Source organism: Anguilla anguilla, chromosome 5 (genome assembly GCF_013347855.1).
Source record: "Anguilla anguilla isolate fAngAng1 chromosome 5, fAngAng1.pri, whole genome shotgun sequence".
Lineage (NCBI taxonomy): Eukaryota > Metazoa > Chordata > Actinopteri > Anguilliformes > Anguillidae > Anguilla > Anguilla anguilla.
The window spans coordinates 305,269-331,497 of NC_049205.1; the positions used below are offsets into that span (position 1 = coordinate 305,269).

A 26,229-nucleotide genomic window follows, 5' to 3' on the forward strand; every position below is an offset into this window, starting at 1 on the left:
AATATTTTGTTTGGTTTATTCCTCCCTGTGCCAGGAAAGAGAATCAGCAGGAGGCTGAAGATCAAACGCTTCATAAACGAAAGATTTCACTTTACAGGCAGAGAGGACCGACTGGACAAACTGCATCTCTCTTCACTCACTCTCTTGCAGTCGCAGCAGATGCAGTCCTCCATTACACACACACACACAAACGCACGCATGCACACACACGCACACACTCACACACCCTCTCCCCACACACACACACAGGACAGAGATGAGCTGTATAAGCAGAGACTGCTGGACATCTGGCACAAGGTTGCACTGACACTTCCTGGCGAAAGCCTGCATTTCTCAATGGAAAAAACGCACAGATTCATTACTCAATAGTGATGGAATTATTATTCATCATTATTCTCTTTAGATGGGAGAAATGTTATCATTCAGTCCCTATCATCCTCTTCCTCACTGCCATCTGCATACTGCCCAGACTTGCTCAGTCCTTTCCCAGGATGTGTTGGGTATGGGAAATGGCACAGGAAACAGGAAGTATAAGTCTTTACAGGACCATTTCCCTCCATCCTCAAAGGCTCTAGGTCATGGGCACACATGCCAGTATTGTTTCTCTCTTATATCGGACCACATTAAAACACTTAGGAAACATGTTGTCTATGTGATGCTTAAAATGTTAGAGTTTGTGATGTATAAACCTGCCTTTCTAAATTTCTTAGCCTAAAATCCTTCAAGAATAAAAATAACTCTCTGTATTAGGTACTGACTGACTTACGTCCAAAGATTGACTTGCAATGTTAGGCTTTTCTCTGGAACCATGAGCACAAGTCCCTCCAAACTCCAAATTCCATGAATAGGAAGGAGGAAATTCTATGAGGAACATTGCTGAAGTATTCAGTGGACACAAGAGGGCGCTAGAGCGCAAGCTCGCTGGGCATGGCCGCTCCCTGCAGCCCTGCCAGCAGGTTGTTGGCTGACAGCACTCCCATGATTCCCCGGGTGGAGTAGGTGGCACTGCCAATGTGGGGAAGGACCACTAGGGGGAGACAATGGAATAAAAAACATGAAACTGTTTCCAGTGAGGAGCAGAGTGCAGCAGGACTGACGGAACGCGAAGGAGCTCAGAGACTCACCGCAGTTCTTCAGGGTCAGCAGCGGGTGGTCAGTGGGCAGGGGCTCGGGCGTGGTCACGTCCAGCCCCGCCGCGGCGATCTGCCCGCTGGACAGGGCCTCATACAGGTCCTCCTGGTTCACCACGCTCCCTCTGCAAACAACGCACACAGACACAACCGGGTGAAGATTCCGTATACAGAACAGGGAACCAGCACACTGACAGAAACTCGGAGGGTAAAAATCAGCTTCTGCTGTCAAAAAAAGACAAAATCAAGTCAAGATGCAGCCAAGCGGGACCGAGTTTGTCTTCACAGATTTGAAAACTGGATGTGGGAGAGTAAATAACCAGGAGGAGAGAAACCTCAGTACCTGCTGGTGTTGATGAAGACTGCGGTGCTCTTCATCTTACTGAAGAACGCCATGTCGCACAGCCCCTGGGTGTCGGGGGTGAGAGAGCAGGACACCACCACAAAGTCGCTCTCGGACACCAGCGTGTCCAGGGGCACTGTCCAACCCACACCGGGGGGGGAGGGAAGGGGAAGAGAGGGAAAGGGAGGGGGAGGGGGGGAGAGAGGGTGAGAGAGACAGGGAGAGGGAAGGAGGGGGGAGAGTGAGGATGAGAGAGGGAGATGGGGTGCAGAGAGAGAGGAGGAGGGGAGAGTGAGGGTGAGAGAGAGGGAGAGAGCAGGATAGGAGGGGAGGAGTTAGCACTCATCACTGGACTAGGCAGGGTAAGCAGCCAGGTCACATGGTCACAAACCCTGCTCATTCTGCCCCTCCCAGCTGAAAAACAGCCCCCACCCCCACCACCCTGCCCAGCGCGCTCTCACCATACTCTCCCTCCACCTCCGCAGCCTGAGGCTTGGCGGCCCGTCCGGAGTACAGCAGCCTCTTCACCCCGAAAGGCTTCAGACGGCGGGCGATGGCCAGGCCTGCGGTGTGGAGAACGCACACCATCAGTCTGACGCGTCGCATCCAAGGTGCACTGCACACACACGCGCGTTAAAAACACCCCGAAGCACAGCAGGGGTGACACGCCAGTCCCGGGAGGCCCACTGCGTCCATGCAGCTTGTTTCAGAAGCCTGGATTGGCTGAGGATACATTGAGTCCATGCAGCTTGTTTCAGAAGCCTGGATTGGCTGAGGATACATTGAGTCCATGCAGCTTGTTTCAGAAGCCTGGATTGGCTGAGGATACGTTACCTATGCGTCCGAGGCCGATGACGCCGACTGTGCTGCCAGTCAAACCGTAACCACACAACCACAAGGGCTTCCATGTGCTCCAGCCACCACTAGGGGGTGACAAAAGAGAACAACACATGGTTAAAAATACAGAAGATATGTTATAACACAGTACTTCTGTTTTACAGTTAGCAAAACAAAATTATGCAAGTAATAAAATGTAATTGGATACTTTTTAAGTGTACATTCTGCAAAAAACATGAAAATGAGGTGAGTGGTGTCATATGTGTGCGAGGGACCCGGGTGCAGAGGGGTTTTGGGGTGCCCTCGGGTGCAGAGGGGTTTCGGGGTGCGATATGAAGACCGTGGGTGTTTGTAACGCTGACCTCTTGACCTCTTGCACCCCCTCGGGCAGCCGCCGCGCAGTGGCTAGCAGAAGAGCGACAGTCAGCTCGGCTGTGGCGTCAGTGAGCACATCCGGGGTGTACCCTACGCGCACCCCTCTGCCAGAGGAAGAGACGGACAGACACGCCTACGTAACTCATCACACAAACACACACTGTACCTGCAACTCATCACACAAACACACACTGTCCCCACAAATCATCACACAAACACACACTGTACCTGCAACTCATCACACAAACACACACTGTACCTGCAACTCATCACACAAACACACACTGTACCTGCAACTCATCACACAAACACACACTGTACCTGCAACTCATCACACAAACACACAATGTACCTGCAACTTATCACACAAACACACACTGTCCCCACAAATCATCACACAAACACACACTGTACCTGCAACTCATCACACAAACACACACAGTACGTGCAACTCATCACACAAACACACACTGTACCTACAACTCACCACACAAACACACACTGTCCCTGCAAATCATCATACAAACACACACTGTCCCCACAACTCATCACACAAACACACACACACACTGTCCCCAGCGGGTTTCAACCCTTTCTGTGAGTTGCTGGTGACCATGATGTTTACAGATGGTCTACCTGCTGTTCACTAGTGGTGCTGTTTCAGGAAGTAAACATGGCTGGCCGCTCACCGTTTCTTGATTTCGTTGATGGCTAGGTGATCAAAGCCCACAGATAAAGTGCTGATCACCTTCAAGTTGGGCCCTTAAAAATACATATATATATAATTAATAATAATAAAAACTCATAAAAATCACAATCAATACAAATCAGTGCCTAAACTTTGATTCCCAGGTAGGACACTGCCATTGTACCCTTGAACAAGGCACTTAACCTGCATTGCTTCAGTATATATTCAGCTGTATAAATGGATGCAGTGTAAATGTGAAGAATGTGAAGAAAAGTTGTGTAAGTTGCTCTGGATAAGAGCGTCTGCTAAACGCTTGTAATGTAATGTAAACTGCTCATCTTGCTGCACAGTCTAACGGTAGCATAGCGCATTGTTTCTCCTTCTCCTGTAACGGTGTTGGTCCGTACCTGCTGCATCCAGCACCTCGGTGTCGATGCGATCCGACAGCAGACACAGCAGCCCGTGGGCCCCAGACACGCCCTCCAGAAGCTCCGCCCGGGGCACAGGCTCGTCAGAGTCCCACACAGACACCTTGCACCTGGACCCGGGTGCCCAGAGAGCACGGGGGAATGACAGTGACTTCCGGGCGGCCCATTTCTCTAGCAAGTTTCAAGCACGAGCTTTGCAAAATGCGTTCGTGAAGCTAAACGCTCCAAAACCGCAGCCTGCTAATATTAGCTGTATTTCGTTTGAACTAGCCCCCGTCGCTAATTAAGACATAGCTACAGTGATTCAGGTGGTGTCAAAATTCGCCTCCCCCTTCCATGCACAACACCGGAACTCAACCAGCGCAAGCACACGCAGCGCTAAGATGAATTGTTCGTATCTAAACTTTGGTGCATCGGTTGGTGAATCACCAAATCCAGTTCTGTTTAGCAGTCTGTAGAAGGCGTGCAACAAACAAACATCAGTTTCATGCTATCCGTCAGGTTAGTCCGCTCGCTAGCTAGTCTAAATGATGTGCATATTCGTGCAGTTTCGGCATGCTAATTAGCCAAAATCAGCGAGCCAGTTAACGATGTTCTTGAGAAACATCTTCCCTCGAATATGCAGCGAATTTAACCAGAGCAACCGAATCGTGACCTACAGGGACAGTGAATGAACGCGCAATGCAGCGTTTCTTTGATATAAAGTAAAACCAACGCGTCTTACACTCCAGCCTCCGTCAGCACCTTCATCCCCTCTGGTGGAATTCTCCTCGTCACGTACACCTTCATCAGCTGCCGCGCGCCCTGCATCATTGTTTTCTATATTATAAGTAAAAAAGCTATTGGTTACAATGAACGAATGTTGTAGGCAGGTTAGCCACAAAAAGTTTGAGTTGAGGGTAATTCACCTTGAATGACTACAGTCCAACAGAGAAGGCGTTCGTGCGCAGGCGCAAACCGCTGTCGTTGTACTCTCTCCCAAGTACGGAGCGACAGCGCCCCCCAATGGCTGCAGTATGGCTTGCACTCCAAAATTCAAACACAGCATTTATAACTGTAGGAAGCCAAGTATAATTGCTGCTCTTGTATTTGGCAAAAACTCTTGTATTTACAACAAATGTAAAATCCCGAAATTTATATAGCTTTATTTTTCTTCCAATAAATACAAACTCAAATTTTTATCGTCCTGTATACGATTTTATTAGAGTAGCAACTTGCAAGAGGACGCAGCCTCGAGGTTCAACAAATTGTACATTTCGCCCACGTTATTTCCACCGTAGGAGAGAAGTCTATACACATATTTGCGCAGTTTGTGGCCCTTTCCATGTGTTTCATTTATATGTCACTGGTACTCCTAATACATGTCTGATTGGCTTAATAGTTATCAGTCTGTCGTACAGTCATGGTATTCTAATATTCTGCTGAACTCTTTCACAATAATAAAGCATATATTGTCGAATTTGTTTAGTAATAGTACTTTTGCAGTATTTTATACTGCATACAGATATGATTTTTTTATATAAAAGTAACATTATATATATAATAAATATATATCAGACTATACGTGACTTTTTCTTAACCGTCCTAACGAATAATCCAAAATGTTGTCCAGCAAACAGTTCAGATTTGTACATGGTTCAATTTTAAAGAAGTTCTGGACGCAGCATCGTTATCTTTATCAGATGACACGAGCAAGAGAAGACAGGCGGGACGACACATGGTGGCAGTTCTAACATACGGACAGCAGAGGGCGCCCTCGTTTTGCGTCCCACGTTTTGTGTACAGTGCGAGACCTACAGCTTCAGCTCCTTCGGCATTGGCTCCCCCCTCAGGCCGGTCAGCAGGTTATTGGCGGCCAGGGCGGACATGGCGTTACGCGTGGAATAGGAAGCGCTGGCAACGTGGGGCAGGATCACTGCGGAGAGCAAGCACATCCACAGCGCAGCGTGAGACCGTTTCTCTGCACGCGCACTGTCAACAAGGACTCTACAGTGCTCCCATTGCTGTGTGCTTACTGGTAAAATAATTTAGGAGCACATCTCCTAATTAGGATGCAATAGTGCGTGCCTAAAAGTTTCAACTTAGGAGTGCATGTGCTACTTTGAAAGAATGTTACTGTAGAGCCCTGAAAAGGATGTGTTAACATCAAGCACACATTTGTCCTGCAATGTTTGTGCTGCTTTCAATGCAGTTTGCATCAAAGTTACTACTTTTGGGTTACAAATGTATAATTCGAATGTTAAAATGGAGACTTAACAAAGGTTGTTTTGAAAGTAAAACAAAATGTATTGTCCTTAAACAGCCATGGAGGTGTGCTAAAACAATCACACGTTATGTGTGGTTTTTATCATCTGCTTTATGAGTGCACAGGCAGACAGCCAAGCACACACACAGAGCAAAGTGGAAAGTTTGCCACAGACATATAGACAGTAATCAGAACATAACAGTGTAAAATCAGTGCATAGGCTTCACCAGGGCTGCCCAACCCTGCTCCCGGAGATCTACCATCCCACAGGTTTCACTCCAGCCCTAACAAAGCACACCTCATTCAACAGCTAAGGGTTGAAAGGAAAACCTACAGGATGGTAGATCTCCAGGAACCGAGCCTGACAGCCCTGGGCTACACAAACATCAGCAGTGCACCCAGTGAGGCACTCAGTGCTGTCAGGGATGAGCACAGACTCCACACTGAGCTGCTCCAGGGTCATATTCAGAGGCACACAGCCTCCACACTCAGCTGCTCCGGGGTCATATTCAGAGACACACAGACACACGGACACTGTGGTTGGGCTCACCGCAGTTTTTCAGTGTGAAGAGGGGGTGGCTGGTGGGCAGGGGCTCGGGCGTGGTCACGTCCAGCCCTGCCGCGGCGATCTGCCCGCTGGACAGAGCCTCGTACAGGTCCTCCTGGTTCACCACACCTCCTCTGGAAACAGAGAAAACGCAGGGGACGCATTTCAGCGTAACACACTCAGTCGAGCCGAATGCTCCTGTGTGTACGGGCCCTTGCACTACTGCTGAAGCCGCCTGAATAGAGGATCGCTCAGACATCATGGCCCTTAAATCCCGCCTTCCTGCTTCCTGCCTCAGTACCTGCTGGTGTTGATGAAGACTGCAGTGTTCTTCATCTGTGAGAAGAGCTTCCTGTTGCAGATGCCCTGCGTCTCAGGAGTCAGAGCACAGCACACAGCCAGGAAGTCTGACTGCTTGGCCAGTTCCTCCATTGACACTGCAGACAGACAGGTATCTGCTAAGCACTGCGCTGGTGTGTACAACAGATGCATGCAAGTCTGTGTCCAAACTGGGTTGGGTTAGGGTTGGGTTAGAGTTGGACAGGGGAAAACCGGTGACAGCGGTCTCACCGTACTCCGCCTGTATGGTTCTGGCCAGTTCGGGTCTCGGCGCCACGTCTGTGTAGATGAACTTCTGCACCTTGAAGGGCTTCAGGCGCTCCGCGATGGCCACGCCTTGGGCCCACAGACACACAGACACACAGACAGACGGACGGACAGACAGACAGACAGACAGACGGACGGACAGACAGACAGACACACAGTCAGAAGGACGGACACAGCACAGAGAGGTTAAATAGCATTTACACGAACCGCATGGCAAACAGGCTCCCCCCCTTTAAATCCCATTTATAATTTATAATTTAGACTTTCCAATGATAAACATGTCTCTGGGTGAATTGGATTTACTGGCTGCAGCAGCCTGGTTTCTGAATGGGGGCTCTCTACAGGGAGTGTGATGGAGGCTTGCAGGCCGGTGAGCTGTGTGCTGTATGGAGACGCCTCACCAATCCTGCCCAGGCCCAGGATCCCCACCGTGCTGTTGGCCAGTTCATATCCACACAACCACATGGTCCGCCAGGTCCCCCAGCCACCCCTAATGCAGACAGGGTCTCAACATGAACACACACACACACACACACAAATGCATATGTACCACCGTTTAGGCAGTGTTTAGGCTGTGTTTAGGCGGTGTTTAGGCTGTGGTTAGGCGGTGTTTAGGCGGTGTTTAGGCTGTGGTTAGGCGGTGTTTAGGCGGTGTTTAGGCTGTGGTTAGGCGGTGTTTAGGCGGTGTTTAGGCTGTGGTTAGGCGGTGTTTAGGCTGTGGTTAGGCGGTGTTTAGGCGGTGTTTAGGCTGTGGTTAGGCTGTGTTTAGGCTGTGTTTAGGTGGTGTTTAGGCTGTGTTTAGGCTGTGGTTAGGCTGTGTTTAGGCTGTGGTTAGACTGTGGTTAGGTGGTGTTTAGGCTGTGTTTAGGCTGTGGTTAGGTGGTGTTTAGGCTGTGGTTAGGCGGTGTTTAGGCTGTGTTTAGGCTGTGGTTAGGCTGTGTTTAGGCTGTGGTTAGACTGTGGTTAGGTGGTGTTTAGGCTGTGGTTAGGCAGTGTTTAGGCAGTGTTTAGGCTGTGGTTAGGCGGTGTTTAGGCTGTGTTTAGGCGGTGTTTAGGCGGTGGTTAGGCGGTAGCTGGCTCACGTTTTGGCCTCGTGCGTGGCTTCGATCAGCCGGCGGGAGGTGGTGAGCAGCAGCGCCACGGTCAGTTCGGCGACGGCGTCGGTCAGGACGTCGGGGGTGTAGCCCACTCGTATCCCTCTGTGCGCACAAACATTAACCGCATCAGGCAGCCGGACACAGCACCGGCTACAGCACTGAACACAGACACAGATACAGGCCACAGGCCTCAGGCCACAGGCCACAGGCCACAGACCACTGACCTCTTCTTCAGTTCCTCTAGAGACAGGTGGTCATAACCCACAGACATGGTGCTCAGCACTCTAAGACTGGGACCTGTAGGGAACAATGCACACACACACACACACACACACACACACACACACAAAGTTACGGCATACACATTTTACATTTAAGTACTTTAGTCAAGGGTGCAATAGCAGTATCCCATTCAGGAATCAGAATTATAAGCCCAGTTTTCTGACCACTATGCTACATGGCCGCAGCACACGATGTTTTCTGACCTCACCGTGTGGATGCGTGACTGTAATGATAGGCGGCTCTAAGGCCTTACACCTGCGCAGCTACCTGCAGCATCCAGCAGCTCTATTCCACAGTGAAGGCCTTACGCCTGCGCAGCTACCTGCAGCATCCAGCAGCTCTATTTCACAGTGAAGGCCTTACGCCTGCGCAGCTACCTGCAGCATCCAGCAGCTCGCCGTCGATCTTCTCCGTCAGCACACAGACCAGGCCGTCCACCCCCCTCACCCTTCTCAGCAGCTCTTGCCGGGGAACGGGGTCGTCCGAGTCCCACAGCTCATACTGAACTCTGGGGCACAGCAGAGATGGGGGGGGGGGGGGTACAATGAGAGAAAGAGACAGAAGATGGGACAGATGGAGATGACTCTGGAAATATAACCAATCGCAGTAAAATGTCCAGTGTTATTTCAGCTCTAACATATGAGCCCAATAGGGACCATTTGTGAGAGCTGATTTAACACTGAACATTCTAACGTGATTCATTTCCATCAATTACACAGTGAACTGACAGTAGGAATGCAATGTGGTTTGAGGGGAATGAGAGGACAAACAGACATAGCCTGTGATCTTTCATCTGAGAACAAACATGAGGTACACTGTGGACTCAAGGTAAATTATTAAAGTCAATGCAGAAAACACTGCTTCTCACAAAATGAACAGCTTTATTTTCTGACAACTTTACTCCATGTCTCTCTTCAATAAATAGACATTCCACATTCATTATGCAAACAATCATGTTTTACACCATGTTAAAAACTATAATTGTTGTTATTTATAAAGACACCCGTTGGCTACTTTAAACAACTTCTGATTATTACTTTCAATTACCATTACATAACAATGCGTTTTGAATTCTTAAAAAAAACGCCAGATCCAATATTTTTTATTAAACCATGTCATTATTACAGTTCAAATTTTTATCAAGAAGAACAAACTTACTGGCCCGATTCACTGAGAATCCTCAGCCCTTCTGGCGGAATTTTGCGGGTAACGTACACCCGGGGTAACGTTGAGCTCGCTCTCTGCATGGAGATCACCGGACTGGACGCTTTGAGCGGCGCGACGGCAATGCGCTGGAGCCTGCGGAGCGACACTCTGCTACACCACATTGCAGAGCGGAATAGCGACAGACGGGGAGCGCAGAAAGGTAATGCGTTACACGGGGACTTCGGAACTAGTCTCCACTCCCAGTGTCTACGTCAAACTGGCAGTAGTTTTGGATATATCCCCGGAGCGTGGCACACGGGGGGCTTGCGGTTTTTGACCAATGTGAGCAGTGGGAGGGGGAGACAGGTCGTGCTCATTAACGTGACACATCATGAACATTCACATTCGGAACATTCATTGATAATTTGACCATTTGACTCTGAATCTTTACTGATACCAAATATAATTGTGCATAATGAAAGATATTGAGAAAACATCGATATGTAGCTAACACCCATATAGAGAGGGAATTACAGTACATTAGCACTTATAAGTAGGCTGGAGTATTGCACAAAATGCTATTTAAATGCGAATATAACACGCTGCATTTAAATAATTTTGAGCTGCAAAACCTCAAGTTTATGTAGTTTCTGTGCATGACTGACTTGCTTTTTTAAAATGACGGGATTTTTAAATAAGCATTTTGAATTACCACCACATTCAGTTGGTGTGAATTGGTAAATAATTCAACCCAGAATTTGAACATGCTATGTTGTCGGCGTTCACCTGCCACGTCACAAACCTGTTGTGCAGGTTGGAGCTTCAGGCAGCTCTGCGTTGAGCTGGAGAACACATTGGAAAACCTAAAGTCAGAGTTCTCCGTATCGATCATTTGGTGTTTTGGTTTGCGGTGCAGCCCGTTGTGAGACATGCACTTGTAAATGTTTGACTGCGCCGATGACCTTTGCCTGTTTTGAACGGTAGTTGAGGTGTACTGTCATCGCTCTTTTTGAAATAGTTTTGTGAATCCTTAATTCCTGACAAACATGCGTTACATTTCATTGGACAAGTATCCATATTTAGGAACTTATTGTGCTTTTTTTAAGTTAATCAGTTGACCAATAAACATCGAATGCAATTAAAGGCAACGTCGTGGAAGCCTTTAATTACTCACTACATAACTAATCACGAGATAATATATAATAGTAATAATAACAGCTCTAAAATGTAGTGTATTTGGAACCAGTATCTCTTTCTTGAATTTTTTCGCTTTTTATACTCACGCTATACCAAGATATAGCTTTATGACTATTCTCAGGCTATCGTCAACCTGTGCGGTGTACGACATGACCAAGCTATATATACATATAAAAAATATATCTATGAGAAATTAAAGTCACGTGCTTGCAGAATATGACCACGTGATCACAGTATTCGTAACCCGGAACAAGTAGCTATTTCTAGTCATTCATTCGCTACTGCTGCTTATGGTCCTCGCCATACTGACAGGTAACGGCATTTCTTTTTCCCCCAAAACTTCTGTTTTGTGTTTTATACAAAGGGACCGCAGGTGACAATTTCGTTTACGATCGCAGCCAAGGCACCTGTTCAAATTGTTGTTATGGTCTCAATATCAGTGCACTGTCAACTGTAGTTAGCTGGCTTAAGTTAGCTTAGCTAGCTGACAGGCTAGCCTGCTTGCTAGCTAAACTGGTAGTATGCAGGCCCGTAGAGATGAGTGAGTAAGCACTCTGTCAAATGTGGATTTAAAATCTACGTGTACACATTAACATCATCAGAATTATTAACTAAGTAATAAACGGTAAACCAGTTCATGCAGATCGATGTAATAAATATGTAACTAGGTATAAATGGTAGCGAGCTAATTAGCAATATATGATTATTTTATTTTCCTCACTTAGAATCTGTCACCGGTTTAGCTAGCAAGCTAGCAGGCTATCTGGGCAGCGTTAGTTAATTCACGATGATGTATATGTGATATCTAACTTTTGACCTTGGTAATTAGTTTACATTAGTTAGTTCAATAGTCCTTCAGCTAGCAGCGTTTCCAGTTGGTTGCCAAGTTAACGACGTTAACTTGCGAGGTAGATGAGCGGGTAATTTAGCTAAGCTTAAGGTGCACTGGAGACCCATGGAGCTAGCTAGTCATTAGATATTTATTGTTTATCTCGATCATTACTATTTACAGAAAGAGAGCAACACCGTACCGTTGTCCTGGTTTTGCTAGTTCCGCAGTGAACACGCACCATAGTGTTAATCTCAGAATGTACAAAATTATTGCCTCTTGATTATCTGCTTATTCACTGGCCACTACTGTGTGGAATATTTAGTGTGTTGGAACATCAACGAAAGCGTGCCGTTTTTCAGAGGACTAATCTATATCAGAGATTAGCTGTTCGTTTTTTTATTGGTTAGTGGAAATTGGTTTAAGAGTTGGGTTTGTAAGCAGAAAGTTACAAGATATGTCTCCGGGTGGTACACCCCCCCCACCCCCATCAGGAACCCTGAGAATGTGAATTGCTTCTGTTAAAATGTCCAGTTTTATTTTGATTAGAATACAAATAGGTATGGAATTCACTGAGGATAATAATATTGCCTTGGAAATTGTATCATATGAAAAATTTTTGAACCATAAAAACAGCCTAAACATTTTTACAAATGTAGGTGAACAGTTTGATTTGTGTAAACAAATAAATGGTTCCCATTTGGCATGTTTATAATTCTAGTCATTATGACGAGTGTCTGTTGCAGACGTTTGTAGTCTTGCGGTTGTTTTACGGTTTATCTGGTCCACCTGCTGTAAGTGTCTGTGTGTGCTGGCATTGGCTGGTAGTGAGAAGTCTGAAGTAGGGAAATGTTCTTGTGAGTTCTCTCCCTGTGGACTGATAAGCTCTTGTTGCTCTTTTTTAAAGATTCTTTGTGGAACAGAGACTTGGACTCCCCCCCTCCCCCCCAGAATGGCAGCCGACCCAATGGAGATTGATGACTCACTGTACAGGTAAGTGCACCTGTTTCACTGCACAGGTTACCTGTGCTATACAGGTGAGAACCACTGTTTTACTGCGCAGGTTATCTGTGCTATGCAGGTGAGCATCACTGTTTCACTGCACAGGTTACCTGTGCTATACAGGTGACCACCACCGTTTCACTGCACAGGTTACCTGTGCTGTACAGGTGAGCATCACTGTTTCAAACGCACAGGTTACCTGGGGCCACTCTGTGGAAATTCTGTGGAATCTATGGGTAAAACCTTTTGGTCAACAAGTATCAATCGATGCAGGACGGGGAAGGAGTCTGCAGCCAGACCTGGGTTATGTTGTGTGAGAGATGCTGATGCGGCTTCCTCTTCCTCTTCCTCTTCCTCCCGCAGCCGGCAGCGGTATGTGCTGGGCGACAGCGCCATGCAGCAGATGGCACAGTCCTGCGTGTTCCTCAGCGGCCTGGGAGGACTGGGAGTGGAGATCGGTGAGTGTGGGATGTGTCTGTGACCTTGGGTTTGCCCTTTACCTGCACCCCCATCTGGCTTTGGGTTTAACCTTCACCTGCACCCCCATCTGGCTTTGGGAGTTCACTGTGAGCGCTTTGGTGAAAGATCCTTTCCACAAGTGCACTAGAACATTGATAAATTTGCCGTATTTTGATTTTTTCTTTTTCTGTTTTTTGTTTTTACAGCAAAGAACATAGTCCTAGCGGGTGTGAAGGTACAGTATGCCACATTTCTAATGTCCAAACTGCTGTTCATCTTAGTTTTAGGACTAGGATTGTGAAGATCAAGAGCCATTAAATTACATTTTGCACAGTTTCAATCACTGTGGACTTTATACTTTTCAGCTAGTTGAGGTGCTGAATCATGCTCAGTGATGTTTAAACGGTAGTGGTAGTAGTGCTTGTGATGATGATGATGATGATGATGATGTCGTTGGCTGAGATGATGATGTAACTGCAGGCAGTGACGCTCCACGACACAAAGCAGTGCGAGGCCTGGGACCTGGGCACAAACTTCTTCATTCACGAGGAGGACGTCCTGAAGCAGAGGAAAAGGTCAGCGTGCGGGGCAGCGGGAGTCCCAGCTCTTCACTCCTCCCTGAATCTCTGACCGCCTCGTCTTTAATCTTTCACAGAAGCCCTCTGCACTGAATACTGAGTGACAAATTAAAGCATTCAGTTAAAGGGTTACTTTCATCTGTTAACTTTTGTCTGTTTTGTTAGAAGTTATTATTTGATTTGGCTGAAAGTGCACATTACACATGCAATGAATCGAGGTCATAGTCTTTCATCCCATTTTGATGGTTCGGGTTGGAGTGGCTGTTTGGAATGAGACAGGGTTGGGTTGGAGTGGCTGTTTGGAATAAGACAGGGTTGGGTTGGAGTGCCTGTTTGGAATAAGACAGGGTTGGGTTGGAGTGGCTGTATGGAATAAGGCGGAGTTGGGTCTCTGGTGGTGTTAAATTGCCCTTCCCTCTCTGGCCTCAGGGTGGCAGCAGTGCACTCACGTGTGGCAGAACTGAACCCCTATGTCCAGGTCCACCAGTCCAGCTCCTCCCTGGACCAGAACACCGACCTCAGCTTCCTGAAGAACTACCAGGTGAGCGCCAGGTAGCCCTGCACAGGTGGTCCTCTCAGAGTAAGAGGTGCTTCTGATGTTTATAACTGTGAGGTGCATCTCATGGCTCTTGGATTTTCAGTGTGTGATTCTGACTGAAGCCCGACTGCAGCTGCAGAAGAAGGTCGATGACTTCTGCCACTCACAGCAGCCGCCGATCAAAGTAAGTCCTGCATCTATGGTCACAGTCTAGCCTAAGTCCTGCATCTATGGTCACAGTCTATCGTAAGTCTTGCATCTATGGTCACAGTCCAGCGGAAGTCCTGAATATATTGCATTTTATACAGTCTATGATCTATGGACACAGTCTAGTGTAAGTTCTACATCTATGGTTACAGTGTAGTTGGAAGAGACCATTGGAATGTATGGGAGCAGTGCTCAAGCGACTGTTCTGCTTGCAGCTTGTAGAGCTGTTTTGTGGTGTTGGTGTCCATGTAGGGCAGTGTGCTGTGTATAAAATGGGTTTTGTGCATTAATGATGATGTCACGTGTCTCGGCAGTTCATTGGCTGTGACGCATACGGGATCTGTGCTCGGGTCTTCTGTGACTTTGGGGACTCGTTCGAGGTGTCGGACCCGACCGGAGAAGAGCCCAAGGAGGTCTTTGTGCAGAGCATCACGCAGGTGCCTACAGGGTTTTACTTAGCACTACAGCCTTCGACAGCATATTTCGCTGTGTGTACGTTGTGACTGTGATGTCGTCAGCGCAGTCTCGCTCATTAGGGAGTGATTGAGCCCTGACTCCCACAATGCCTTGCAGGATAACCCAGGGGTGGTGACCTGCATGGACAGCCGGACCCACGGCCTTCAGACGGGTCAGAGCGTCGTGTTCCGCGAGGTCCATGGCATGACCGAGCTGAACGGCACCGCCCGGCAGATCACAGGTACGAGCCGCTAACGAGTCCGCTAACCGACCCGCTAACGGACCTGCTAACCGACCCGCTAACAAACCCAGTAACGGACCTGCTAACCGACCCGCTAACGGACCTGCTAACCGACCCGCTAACAAACCCAGTAACGGACCTGCTAACCGACCCGCTAACCGACCCGCTAACGGACCTGCTAACTGACCTGCTAACTGACCTGCTAACCGACCCGCTAACGGACCTGCTAATGGACCTGCTAACAAACCCAGTAATGGACCTGCTAACCGACCCGCTAACCGACCCGCTAACGGACCTGCTAACCGACCCGCTAACAAACCCAGTAACGGACCTGCTAACTGACCCGCTAACCGACCCGCTAACAAACCCGCTAACGAGTCCGCTAACATACCCGCTAACCGACCCGCTAATGAACCCGCTAACCGACCCGCCAATGAACCCGCTAACGAACCTGCTAACCTATTATTAGTGCTGCTGGACGAGCGCTCCTATGTTGCTGGGTTTTATTTAAGGTCATTGAGAATGATTTCAGCATTGTTTTATTCAAGGTGTGCGTGTGCGTGTGCGCTGTTCTGCTGGGCAGTGCTGTCCCCTTACAGCTTTTCCATTGGAGACACGTCCTCACTGCAGCCCTACGCTCACGGCGGGATCTTCCTCCTGGTGAAGACGCCCAAAACCTTCAGCTTTGTGAGTCACCCCCCCATCACCCCACCCCCATGGAAATTACCCCCCCCCCCTTCTCATGGAAATGAGTTCAGCTTAGTGTCTACATTTCACACTTATTTGACGTACGTGCGGTTCATTGATTTTGTCAGTAAAACCTTTGTGAAACGGTAAAGTAATTTCATCCAGAAGTATTTCCATCACAAAAGTAAGGGTTTTGCTGCTTGGAAAAGAATGCCATTGAAGTTGCAGTGGTTTGTGGTTTGTTTTATGATTACAGTGGTTCTGAATGACTCTGCCTTTGACACGTGTGTTTGTGTGTGTTCTCTGTCTGTGACACGTGTGTTTGTGTGTGTTCTCTGTCTGTGACACGTGTGTGTTCTGTCTCACGTGTCCGTCTCTTTCAGAGAAGGATGGGCGAGCAGCTTTTGGAGCCTCAGGTTCTCACCCCCGATTTCAGCAAACCAGAGGTAGGACCCTGAGGTGTCAGTCACTGCCTCTGCCCGCCCACTCCATTTCAGCCAATCAAGGGCCTGCATTTCTGCTCCGTAGAGAACCAACCATTGTGACATGTTAACTGTACTGACTTAATAACAGGCTGGTTTTGCTCAGAGTTGTAATATCTGATGTCATGTCCTTCATTTGTGTAGCTGAATTAATTTTGTTTTTCACTCTACAAGTGTACATGCGCCACGGATGGGAATGGGGAATATTTTCTCTGCTTGAACAGGAGTGATTGTGATTCTGTGTGTGTATGTGAGAACAGCAGTGGATATATATCTCTCTCCCCCTCACCCCTCTTGCTCTCTCTCTGCCTCTCTGTCTCTATCCCCCATCACTCACTCCCTCCCCCCCCCCCCCCCCCCAGGCTCCGCTGCAGATCCACGCTGCCCTGCTGGCTCTCGACTCATTCCAGGAGCAGCACCACAGACTGCCCAACGTTGGGTAACTCCCCCCCCTCTTTCTTCTGCCTTTACATCCCTCTCCTCTTTCCTCCGTTTTCCTCTTTCTTCCCCCTTTCCTTCCTCCTCTTTCCTCATAATCTCTCTCTGATCTCCCTCTCCCTCTTTCTGTTTCTGTCCTTCTGAGTGCACAAGTGCTGTCTGTCTCACACCTCCAGCCTCGCAAGTTTCTCACGATTCATAGTTCCAGAGTTTTATTACTGGAGTGACTTTTCTCTAGTGTTGTGTGGAATGTGAATGGTATTTTACCACTGGAGTAACTCTGCCTGCTGTGCTGTATTTTAGAATGGGAGTAACACGTTCCCTGCTGTGCTGTGTGTGGATTGTGTGTGTTAGGTGTCTCCAGGATGCAGAGGTGTTGGTGAAACTGACGGAGGAGGTTACGGAGACGCTGAAGGACCGGGTGAGTGCGCTGCAGTGTGTGTGTGTGCTGCGTAGTGTGTGTGTTCTGCGCGGTGTGTGTGTGTGCGGTGTGTGTGTGTGGGTTTCTCACTGTCGCGTGTTTGGCAGGTGCCCATGAACCCGGAGCTGGTGCGCTGTGTGTCCCGTACGGCACGGGGCCTGCTGCCCCCCCTCGCCGCCGCCGTCGGGGGCATGGCCAGCCAGGAGGCGCTGAAGGCTCTGACGGGGAAGTTCGCCCCCCTGCAGCAGTGGGTGGGTGTGGCTCCGCCTGTCCGTCACGCTGCTGGTTATCGCTGTGCTAACGCTAAGCCCCGCCTCCTGTCTGTGTGCAGTTCTACCTGGACGCCATCGAGGTGGTGCGGCCTCTGCAGTCCCTCCCCACTGAGGAGTTCGTCCCAAAGTAAGCCCCCAGGCCCCGCCCCACACTGACCCCTCTCTCACGCGTCATACGCAAAATCCACAGAATGAAGCTGCTCATGCATTTTATCACTCAGAACCCCTCCAGCGTGTTATTTTCTGACTGTTTCTCCCCTCTCTCCTCCTCTCTCGCTCTCTCCCTCTCTCCTCCCCTCCTCCCTCTTTCCTCTCCTCAGGGGGGATCGGTATGATGCTCTGAGGGCCTGCATCGGGGAGTCCATGTGTCAGAAACTGCACCAGCTCCGGGTGTTCATGGTAAGACACTGTGTGTGGGGATTTTGGGGGTGTTCATGGTAAGACACTGTGTGGGGATTTCGGGGGTGTTCATGGTAAGACACCGTGTGGGGATTTTGGGGGTGTTCATGGTAAGACACTGTGTGTGGGGAGTTTGGGGGTGCTCATGGTAAGACACCGTGTGTGGGGATTTTGGGGAGGGGGGGATGTTGTTACCTCTGGTCGTGCTGAAATGTGCTCCCCCCCCAGGTGGGATGTGGAGCCATCGGCTGCGAGATGCTGAAGAACTTCGCCCTGCTGGGAGTGGGTCTGGCGGAGAGTTCCGGAGAGGTACAGCAGAACAGAACGTCTCTATAATTCCATTCATATTGATCGCGCTGCCAGGAAACGCCTCGTGCATCATCTCAGAATGCTCTGGTCTGGCAGACAGAAACAGACGCACACAGATGCAGGCAGGCTTGCCTGGCTGGTCCTGTCAGTGTCTGGCTTGTTCCTCTCCAGAGGAGCTGGCTGAGTTTCCTCCTGCAGATCAGTGCTGCTGACTCTCTCAGTCCATTTCAGACACAAGATCATGCATTTAATGCAAATACAAATTCAGTATATTATTGTAAGACCAATTATAAGTACATAATAATCATAATCTCTCTCTGAGCTGGTGCTTATACGGTCTCTCTCTGAGCTGGTGCTTATACGGTCTCTCTCTGAGCTGGTGCTTATATGGTCTCTCTCTGAGCTGGTGCTTATATGGTCTCTCTCTGAGCTGGTGCTTATATGGTCTCTCTCTGAGCTGGTGCTTATACGGTCATGTGGTCTCTCTCTGAGCTGGTGCTTATACGGTCATGTGGTCTCTCTCTGAGCTGGTGCTTATACGGTCATGTGGTCTCTCTCTGAGCTGGTGCTTATACAGTCATGCGGTCTCTCTCTGAGCTGGTATACAGTCATGCGTAGCTGCTGCTCTTTGTCTCCTGTGGGTAGATCTGCATCACAGATCCAGATCTGATTGAGAAGTCAAACTTGAACCGGCAGTTTCTCTTCAGACCTCATCACATACAGGTGAGTCTGATCTCACACACACACACACACACACACCTGAACCCTCAGCACTCACACTCTCACACACACACACCTGCACACACTCACACACACCTGCACCCTCAGCACTCTCTCACACACACACACACTCACACACACCTGAACCCTCAGCACTCACACTCTCACACACACACACACACACACACACACACACACCTGCACCCTCAGCACTCTCACACACACACACCTGCGCACATTGAGAGGCAACTGGGGCAACATAGCTCAGGAGGTAAGACCGATTGTCTGGCAGTCGGAGGGTTGCCGGTTCAAACCCCGCCCTGGGCGTGTCGAAGTGTCCTTCAGCAAGACACCTAACCCCTAACTGCTCTGGCGAATGAGAGGCATCAATTGTAAAGCGCTTTGGATAAAAGCGCTATATAAATGCAGTCCATTTACCATTTGAGAGGGTTTGGATGAAAATGCAGGGAGTCTCTAGCGGGGTGCAGCTCCAGCTCTTATAAGGCCCATCTGTGACTGATGTGTCTGAATAAACCCTTCCATTGAAATATAATAATAAAAAATTATATTTCATGAATTATTTAACAATGATTTCCCCCGTAAAGTGTAATTATCGATACCAGATTATGTATAAGAATTTTCAGGTCTGCTACTGATAACACGGACATCCCATAAAAAACGGGCTGTGTCCCCCTTTTCTCCTGCCTCCCCCTCCTCCACGCTGCCTCCCTCCCCCCCAACGCTGCCCCCCCTCCGCGCTCTCAGAAACCCAAAAGCACCACCGCTGCCGCCGCCACCCTGGAGATCAACCCTCACCTGCAGATCGACGCCCAGCTGAACAAGGTGTCCCCCGCCACCGAGGCCGTCTACAGCGACCAGTTCTACTCCAGACTGCACCTGGTCGTCACGGCACTGGACAGCGTGGAGGCCCGGCGATACGTGGACAGGTGGGGGGGGGGGAGGAGAGCCAGTGGGGGAGGGGGAGGAGAGCCAGTGGGATTATGGGTCCTGTCATGTGGGGTGTAAACCCAGGGAATGGGTCTGGTTGGACCAAAGATTAAGGACCATTGTAATAGCTATGTGATGCAGGGTTTAGTTTTATTGTTATAATGACATTCAATTATGATATCATGATAAGTTTTAACTACGGCATTTTAAAAGCTTTTAGGTGGTATTTAAAAGTTATTGATATGTTTAGGTTTTAAAATAATGTTGACTTCTCATTGGGTATATTTTACGTTAAATTATAATAGTAAGATATCGGGCATTGATGTGTTGTTAGGGAATGGTGCCTTTAAATATTCTTTTAGATTACAGGCTGCTGGTATTTTTTAATTTTTGACCAGTAGACTGATTTTATTAGTTTGTTCTGTAGTATTACAGAAATACTTGTTGCTTGGAGATGAATATCTAAAGGGGTTAGGTTGTGAAGGCCTACGTGTGACTAGTGTGTAGCCGTGTTGCTGAAACGCGTCTCGGCGTGTTGCTGCAGCCGCAGCGTGTCGAACCAGAAGCCCCTCCTGGACTCGGGGACGATGGGGACGAAAGGACACACGGAGATCATCGTGCCGAACCTGACCGAGTCCTACAACAGCCATGTGAGTGTGGGCGTGAGCGTGAGCGTGAGCATGCACCCGGGTATTGCCACCCGGTAACCCAGCCCCTGGTAACCCAGCCCCTGGTAACCCAGTGACCCGGCAACCCAGCCCCTGGTAACCCAGTAACCCGGTAACCCAGCCCCTGGTAACCCAGTGACCCGGTAACCCAGCCCCCGGTAACCCAGCCCCCGGTAACCCAGCCCCTGGTAACCCAGTGACCCGGTAACCCAGCCCCTGGTAACCCAGTAACCACATCTTACCTCCGCAGATGTTCAGAAGCGTGTATTTAATCCGCTTCCGTGACTGAAGTGATGATAGTGTGAATATCGTGTAAAGCTGAAGCACTTCCTTTGATTCAGTTCTCAGTTAAACTCCAGGTGACTACAAGCAGTTCCCATTCAGCTCTCTTCCCGTGATGAATTACACGTGGAAATAACTGAATGATCAGATGTTTCCTGTGATGCTGTGGAAGCTGGTGCAGTCTGATTGGATCAGATGTTTCCTGTGATGCTGTGGAAGCTGGTGCAGTCTGATTGGAGGCCTCGTTCATTAAGTGCAGTCCCTGGTTCATTTTGCAGAGGGACCCTCCAGATGAGGAGATTCCGTTCTGCACTTTGAAGTCATTTCCTGCTGTCATAGAGCACACTATACAGTGGGCGAGAGATAAGGTAACGCCCCCGCCCCCCCCCATCACGCACCAGTTAATAGAATTATCCGGATCGATTTTTAGCTGTCTGACGATTTCTTCCATACTGTGTCCATTAGACTGAAACATCCCTCTTGTTTTTTTCCCCCCTTGTAACGTCTCTTGGGGTTGTGTACATGGATTCACCTTAATTTTGCAATTCAGTGGTATCTTCAGAAATGATTTAAACATTTTATTTTCTCTCCCTCAGTTTGAGAGTGCGTTCACCCACAAGCCCTCCATCTACAACATATTCTGGCAGTCGTACTCCTCTGCTGAGGAGGTGCTGCAGGTGAGAGCCGGAGGAGGAGGTGCTGAATGGCTCCTCACCCTGCAGATCTTACCGGCCTTGTGGGGACCTGTATCTGGGGCTGTTTAGATGGGGCTTTATGGGGACCTGTATCTGGGGATGTTTAGATGGAGCCTTGTGGGGACCTGTATCTGGGGCTGTTTAGATGGGGCTTTGTGGGGACCTGTATCTGGGCTGTTTAGATGGGGCTTTGTGGGGACCTGTATCTGGGGGTGTTTAGATGGAGCTTTGTGGGGACCTGTATCTGGGCTGTTTAGATGGAACTTTGTGGGGACCTGTATCTGGGGCTGTTTAGATGGAGCTTTGTGGGGACCTGTATCTGGGCTGTTTAGATGGGGCTTTGTGGGGACCTGTATCTGGGGCTGTTTAGATGGGGCTTTGTGCTCCTCAGACTGTCCCCAGGCCTCTGGAGTTCACCTGCAGTCTGAGATAAGTATGTGTGGAATCAGTTGTCATGGGAACAGCGGTCCAGTGGTGTAACCGTGGCATTGCAGCTCAGTCTCCCGTGAGCTGATGGTTTGTGAATGAGTGATGGTGTGTGAATGAGTGTAAGCTGACCGGGCGTGTCCGTTTGGCAGAGGATGAAGGCGAGGGATAGTCTGGAGGGGTCATTCCAGGTCATCAAGCTGCTGAGCAGGAGGCCCACTCGGTGGGAGCAGTGCGTCGCCCTGGCGCGCCTCAAATTCGACAAGTACTTCAAGAGAAAGGTACGGGGTACGGCAGCTGCTCCCGGGGGGATTCAAACCCATGGCCCTCTAGGTGCCCGTTCAGTGTTTCACCTCTGTCAGCGTTGTAGGGGCGACCATTTTGGCTCTAGCTACATTGCCAAGGCAGAGCCCAGGACGGGTAGCCGCATAGCTTGGCAGCATTTCCTGTGGAAGTGCCCTTTAGCTGATAACTGTCCCTCTGTCTTCTTCAGGCACTGCAGCTCTTGCACTCGTTTCCCATCGGCACCCGGCTGAAAGACGGCAGTAAGTGCTTCACATTCACACAGCTGTGCCCTTTGACCTGGAAGGGCTTCTTTAAGGGCTGCTTTTTGATCTGGAGAGGTTACTTTAGAGCCTAATCGATTAAAGATAAAATTAGGAACACATGGAAATAAATAGGCAGAAGTACATAACCAAGCTGTTTTGTTAAAAATAATAATACATTTTAAAATTCACTGGCCGTTTAAATGGGAAGCATTCATTTTTCATCCTCATTAAAGATTTTTTTTCTCTACAGGTTTGTTCTGGCAGTCTCCGAAGCGACCTCCGTCTCCAATAGAATTCGACGTGAAGGATCATTTGTAAATATAAATATTTGTAAAGATTACTTCATAAAATATGTAAAGGAATTCCTTCATGGTTTTTTCTGTGTTCATCTCTCACTCCTTCTGTTTTTAATCCCATAAGGCACTTCACCTTTATCATCAGTGCTGCCAGACTATTCGCTCTTATTTACAACATCCCCTTCCCTGAGAAGGTGAGCCATGCTGTCGGTTTCTTCCTCCTTCTTTTCCCCCGGGGAATGGCGTTCTGTTCTGTTGGAAGCTTTGCTGAGCAGATGTGGCCATGCTAATGATCTTTACTGTTACTAGTTATTCAAATATTTTTCAAATGTGCAGATTTTTCATGGATATCGTGCTTGTGTCTGTTCTCTATTCCACAGGACCTGTCACAGGAGGCAGTGGCCAAAATCATCTCTGACATTAAGATCCCAGAATACACGCCTGCAGAGAAGGTAGCTTCCCCCTCCCCCCCCCCCCCCCCACAGGAGTATCACGTTTAATGCAGCTGCATGTAAAGCCCCTCAGCCTGCTGCTCCTGCTAGCGGGGCGCTAACAAGCGTTTTCCTGTTTCCGCGGCGAATCGCAGCGCATCGAGACGGACGAGAACGCCAAGAAGCCCGACCACATGAAGCTGAACGTGAGCAGCGAGGAGGAGAGGGAGGCCATCAGCCAACTGGAGGAGGCCATCGCTGCTGACTGCGTCACCCCCGGTACTGTCACAGACACGCGCACACACACACACACACACACACACACACACACCCACACCCCACTAACCCTGTCAACCCTGGTACTGTCTCACACACACGCACACACGCACACACACACACACCCACACCCCACTAACCCTGTCTCCCCTGGTACTGTCTCACACACACGCACACCCCGCTAACCCTGTCACCCCTGGTACTGTCTCACACACACGCACACACACACGCCCACACACCCGACTGATTCGTTCCCCCTCTCCCTCCCACCCTCCTTCCCTCCTCGCTCCCCCTCTCCCTCTCTCTGTGGGGTCCCCTCTCAGAGCGCCTGTGCATGTCCCCGGTCCTGTTTGAGAAGGACGATGACTCAAACGGTCACATGGACTTCGTGGCGTCCGCGTCGTCGCTGCGTGCCCGCATGTACGGGATCAAAGCGGCCGACCGACTCAAGACCAAGCGCATCGCGGGAAAGATCATCCCCGCCATCGCCACGGCAACGGCCGCCGTCGCCGGGCTGGTGAGGACTTCGGGGAGTCATTCTTGAGATTTTTTTTAATAATAAGTGGAAATGGGCTAGCAAATGAAATGCTTCCCATCTTTCTCCTCTAGGTGGCACTGGAGGCTATCAAAGTAGTGGGGGGCTATGACTTTGAGTCCTTTAAGAACTGCTTCTTCAACCTGGCCATCCCGGTAGTGGTGCTCACCGAAACGGCCCAAGTCAAGAGGACCCAGATCAGGTAGCATGTCTATCTGTGACCCTCTCGGGGGGCGTTTGAGGAACCAAGTCCTCTGGGATTGTGCACGGCTGGACCTGCATTATCAAGTGCTCATAAATCCATTTATAAAATGAAAATTGCAAAATGAAAGTCAGCAGGTAAATTCCCTTTGAGAGGTCTGTTGTCTGTTGTGCTGTCAATCAAGTAGGTTGCTGACAACCACATCGAAACAACAGATGATTGATTAGATTTTTTTTTTAAAGATACTTTTTTAAAAGATTAGTTTGCTGATCCAGGCACTTTAAATCAGATGTTCTGCTGATTTAAGGATGACTCGGGCACTTATCCTACCGTTTCCCCGCAGAGAAAACATCTCGTTCTCCATCTGGGACCGCTGGACTATCCACGGTCACGAGGACTTCACGCTGTCTGACTTCATGAACGCAGTCCGGGTAAGTCCTGTCCCTCCTACTGCTGGGTTCCTGTGGGTTCCTGATGGTTCCTGCTGGGTTCCTGATGGTTCCTGTGGGATATGGTTGTTTGGTGGGCGTTAAAGTTCTTCCTCTTTTTTTCTCTTCCTCTCAGGAGAAGTACGGCATTGAGCCCACCATGGTGGTGCACGGCGTGAAGATGCTGTACGTGCCGGTCATGCCTGGACACAGCAAGAGGCTCAAACTCACGTAAGCGCCATCCTCCGGCCCTCATGTGCATTACAGCCCACCAATCAGAGTCAACCCTGGTCTGCGTTGCCATGCACTCTTAGAATGCAGAAACTCCCCACCAATCAGAGAGCTAACCCTGGTCTGTGTTGCCATGCGCTCTTAGAATGCAGAAACTCCCCACCAATCAGAGAGCTAACCCTGGTCTGTGTTGCCGTGTCTCCTCAGAATGCAGAAGCTGATCAAGCCCTCGTCGGAGAGGCGGTACGTGGACCTGACGGTGTCCTTTGCTGCAGAGTCTGACGGGGACGAGGACCTCCCCGGCCCCCCAGTCAGGTACTACTTCAGCCAGGAGGAGCCGGCCGAGAGGGCCTGACCAGCGGGGGCCCCGGCCCGCAGACCCCGCCTCTCCCCCGCCCTGCCCTATGGACCACTAGAAGAGTAGCACTTGACGTGACTGTGTACATAGTTTTTCTACCGGTTTATTTTACTGCATAGCTTCGTCTGTGCTGACGCTGATGCCTTAAACGATGTTGTGTTTCATGTGATGCTGATAAAAAACGTATGGATGATGCAGACGGTGGAAATAAAATCAGTGTTGACACCTTCCTAGGTTTGTTTGGGAACGTTTCCAGGAGAGGTGAGGGAGGGGGGCCGCAGGGGGGGCTGGTGTGCTCTGTTTTATTTGAGCTTTTTTGTTTTCCTCCGTTGGTAACGGCGCTCGATTGCACGGGTAGCGCCTCCCAGCCGCCAAATCGCCAAAGATCGTCCTCACAGGTTTTTTTTGTTTGTTTGTTTGTTCCGCAAGTGTCTGAATAATTATACAAAAATAAAGCAAGACAGAGGAAAAGTGAGAGAAAATGAGAGTGAGAGAGAGAGGGGGAGAGAGAGACAGAGAGTGAGTCAGAGAGAGGGGGAGAGAGAGACAGAGACAGAGAGAGAGAGATGCTAGACTGTGAAATGGCTGCAGCCCATACTGTTTGGCGCCTCTACATCATGGCATACAGTGCCCCCCCCCCCCAGTGTGTGGCACAGACGCCTGTTTCACAGAGTTACTGCAGCTCACGACACTTCCACATGCAGAGAAAGGGGGCTGTTTTAGGGACAGTCTCTGTGCCCCGCCCTGTGCCCCGCTCGGCTGAGAGTCGCCCCGCCCTGTGCCCCACCCAGACTAAGAGTCGCCCCGCCCTGTGCCCCACCCAGACTGAGAGTCGCCCCGCCCCCGTGCCCCACCCAGACTGAGAGTCGCCCCGCCCCCGTGCCCCGCCCAGACGGAGAGTTGCGGTGATGACTCTGGGCCTGGAGCTGGTCCGCTGCTGTGCAGG

The 26,229-nt window shown here is 49.5% G+C and overlaps 3 protein-coding genes across 4 annotated transcripts; 1 reads left to right on the top strand and 2 right to left on the bottom strand.

The window, feature by feature from the left end:
• On the bottom strand, nucleotides 1-4,850 carry grhpra (glyoxylate reductase/hydroxypyruvate reductase a). 2 transcript variants are annotated; one of them, XM_035417399.1, is made up of 10 exons: nucleotides 4,710-4,850; nucleotides 4,526-4,620; nucleotides 3,781-3,911; nucleotides 3,375-3,447; nucleotides 2,673-2,789; nucleotides 2,308-2,396; nucleotides 1,935-2,036; nucleotides 1,474-1,609; nucleotides 1,125-1,255; nucleotides 1-1,027 (listed from the first exon to the last, which is right to left on the bottom strand). In XM_035417399.1, the coding sequence occupies exons 2-10, from the start codon at nucleotides 4,612-4,614 to the stop codon at nucleotides 906-908; spliced, it is 990 nt and encodes a 329-aa protein (XP_035273290.1). In that variant the 5' UTR covers nucleotides 4,615-4,620; nucleotides 4,710-4,850; the 3' UTR covers nucleotides 1-905. The 2 variants fall into 2 exon arrangements, with proteins under 2 accessions (XP_035273290.1, XP_035273291.1); XM_035417400.1 differs by lacking the exon at nucleotides 4,710-4,850 and having other exon boundaries at nucleotides 4,526-4,703.
• A 620-nt stretch (nucleotides 4,851-5,470) lies between these two features.
• On the bottom strand, nucleotides 5,471-10,007 carry grhprb (glyoxylate reductase/hydroxypyruvate reductase b). The gene is made up of 9 exons (XM_035417397.1): nucleotides 9,737-10,007; nucleotides 8,956-9,086; nucleotides 8,521-8,593; nucleotides 8,282-8,398; nucleotides 7,601-7,689; nucleotides 7,164-7,268; nucleotides 6,895-7,030; nucleotides 6,597-6,727; nucleotides 5,471-5,716 (listed from the first exon to the last, which is right to left on the bottom strand). The coding sequence occupies exons 1-9, from the start codon at nucleotides 9,904-9,906 to the stop codon at nucleotides 5,595-5,597; spliced, it is 1,074 nt and encodes a 357-aa protein (XP_035273288.1). The 5' UTR covers nucleotides 9,907-10,007; the 3' UTR covers nucleotides 5,471-5,594.
• Nucleotides 10,008-11,126: 1,119 nt separating this feature from the next.
• uba6 (ubiquitin like modifier activating enzyme 6) lies at nucleotides 11,127-25,513 on the top strand. Its single transcript, XM_035417387.1, has 33 exons — nucleotides 11,127-11,233; nucleotides 12,658-12,743; nucleotides 13,116-13,210; nucleotides 13,418-13,446; nucleotides 13,692-13,786; nucleotides 14,219-14,330; nucleotides 14,431-14,511; nucleotides 14,849-14,971; nucleotides 15,108-15,231; nucleotides 15,815-15,918; nucleotides 16,302-16,364; nucleotides 16,763-16,839; nucleotides 17,193-17,259; nucleotides 17,367-17,510; nucleotides 17,591-17,658; nucleotides 17,852-17,930; nucleotides 18,159-18,239; nucleotides 18,885-18,962; nucleotides 19,725-19,906; nucleotides 20,452-20,557; nucleotides 21,136-21,225; nucleotides 21,454-21,534; nucleotides 22,131-22,259; nucleotides 22,472-22,523; nucleotides 22,777-22,840; nucleotides 22,947-23,016; nucleotides 23,203-23,274; nucleotides 23,409-23,532; nucleotides 23,853-24,046; nucleotides 24,139-24,266; nucleotides 24,610-24,697; nucleotides 24,831-24,925; nucleotides 25,133-25,513. Exons 2-33 carry the CDS (start codon nucleotides 12,703-12,705, stop codon nucleotides 25,278-25,280), a joined length of 3,084 nt encoding a protein of 1,027 aa, XP_035273278.1. The 5' UTR covers nucleotides 11,127-11,233; nucleotides 12,658-12,702; the 3' UTR covers nucleotides 25,281-25,513.
• Nucleotides 25,514-26,229: the final 716 nt, after the last annotated feature.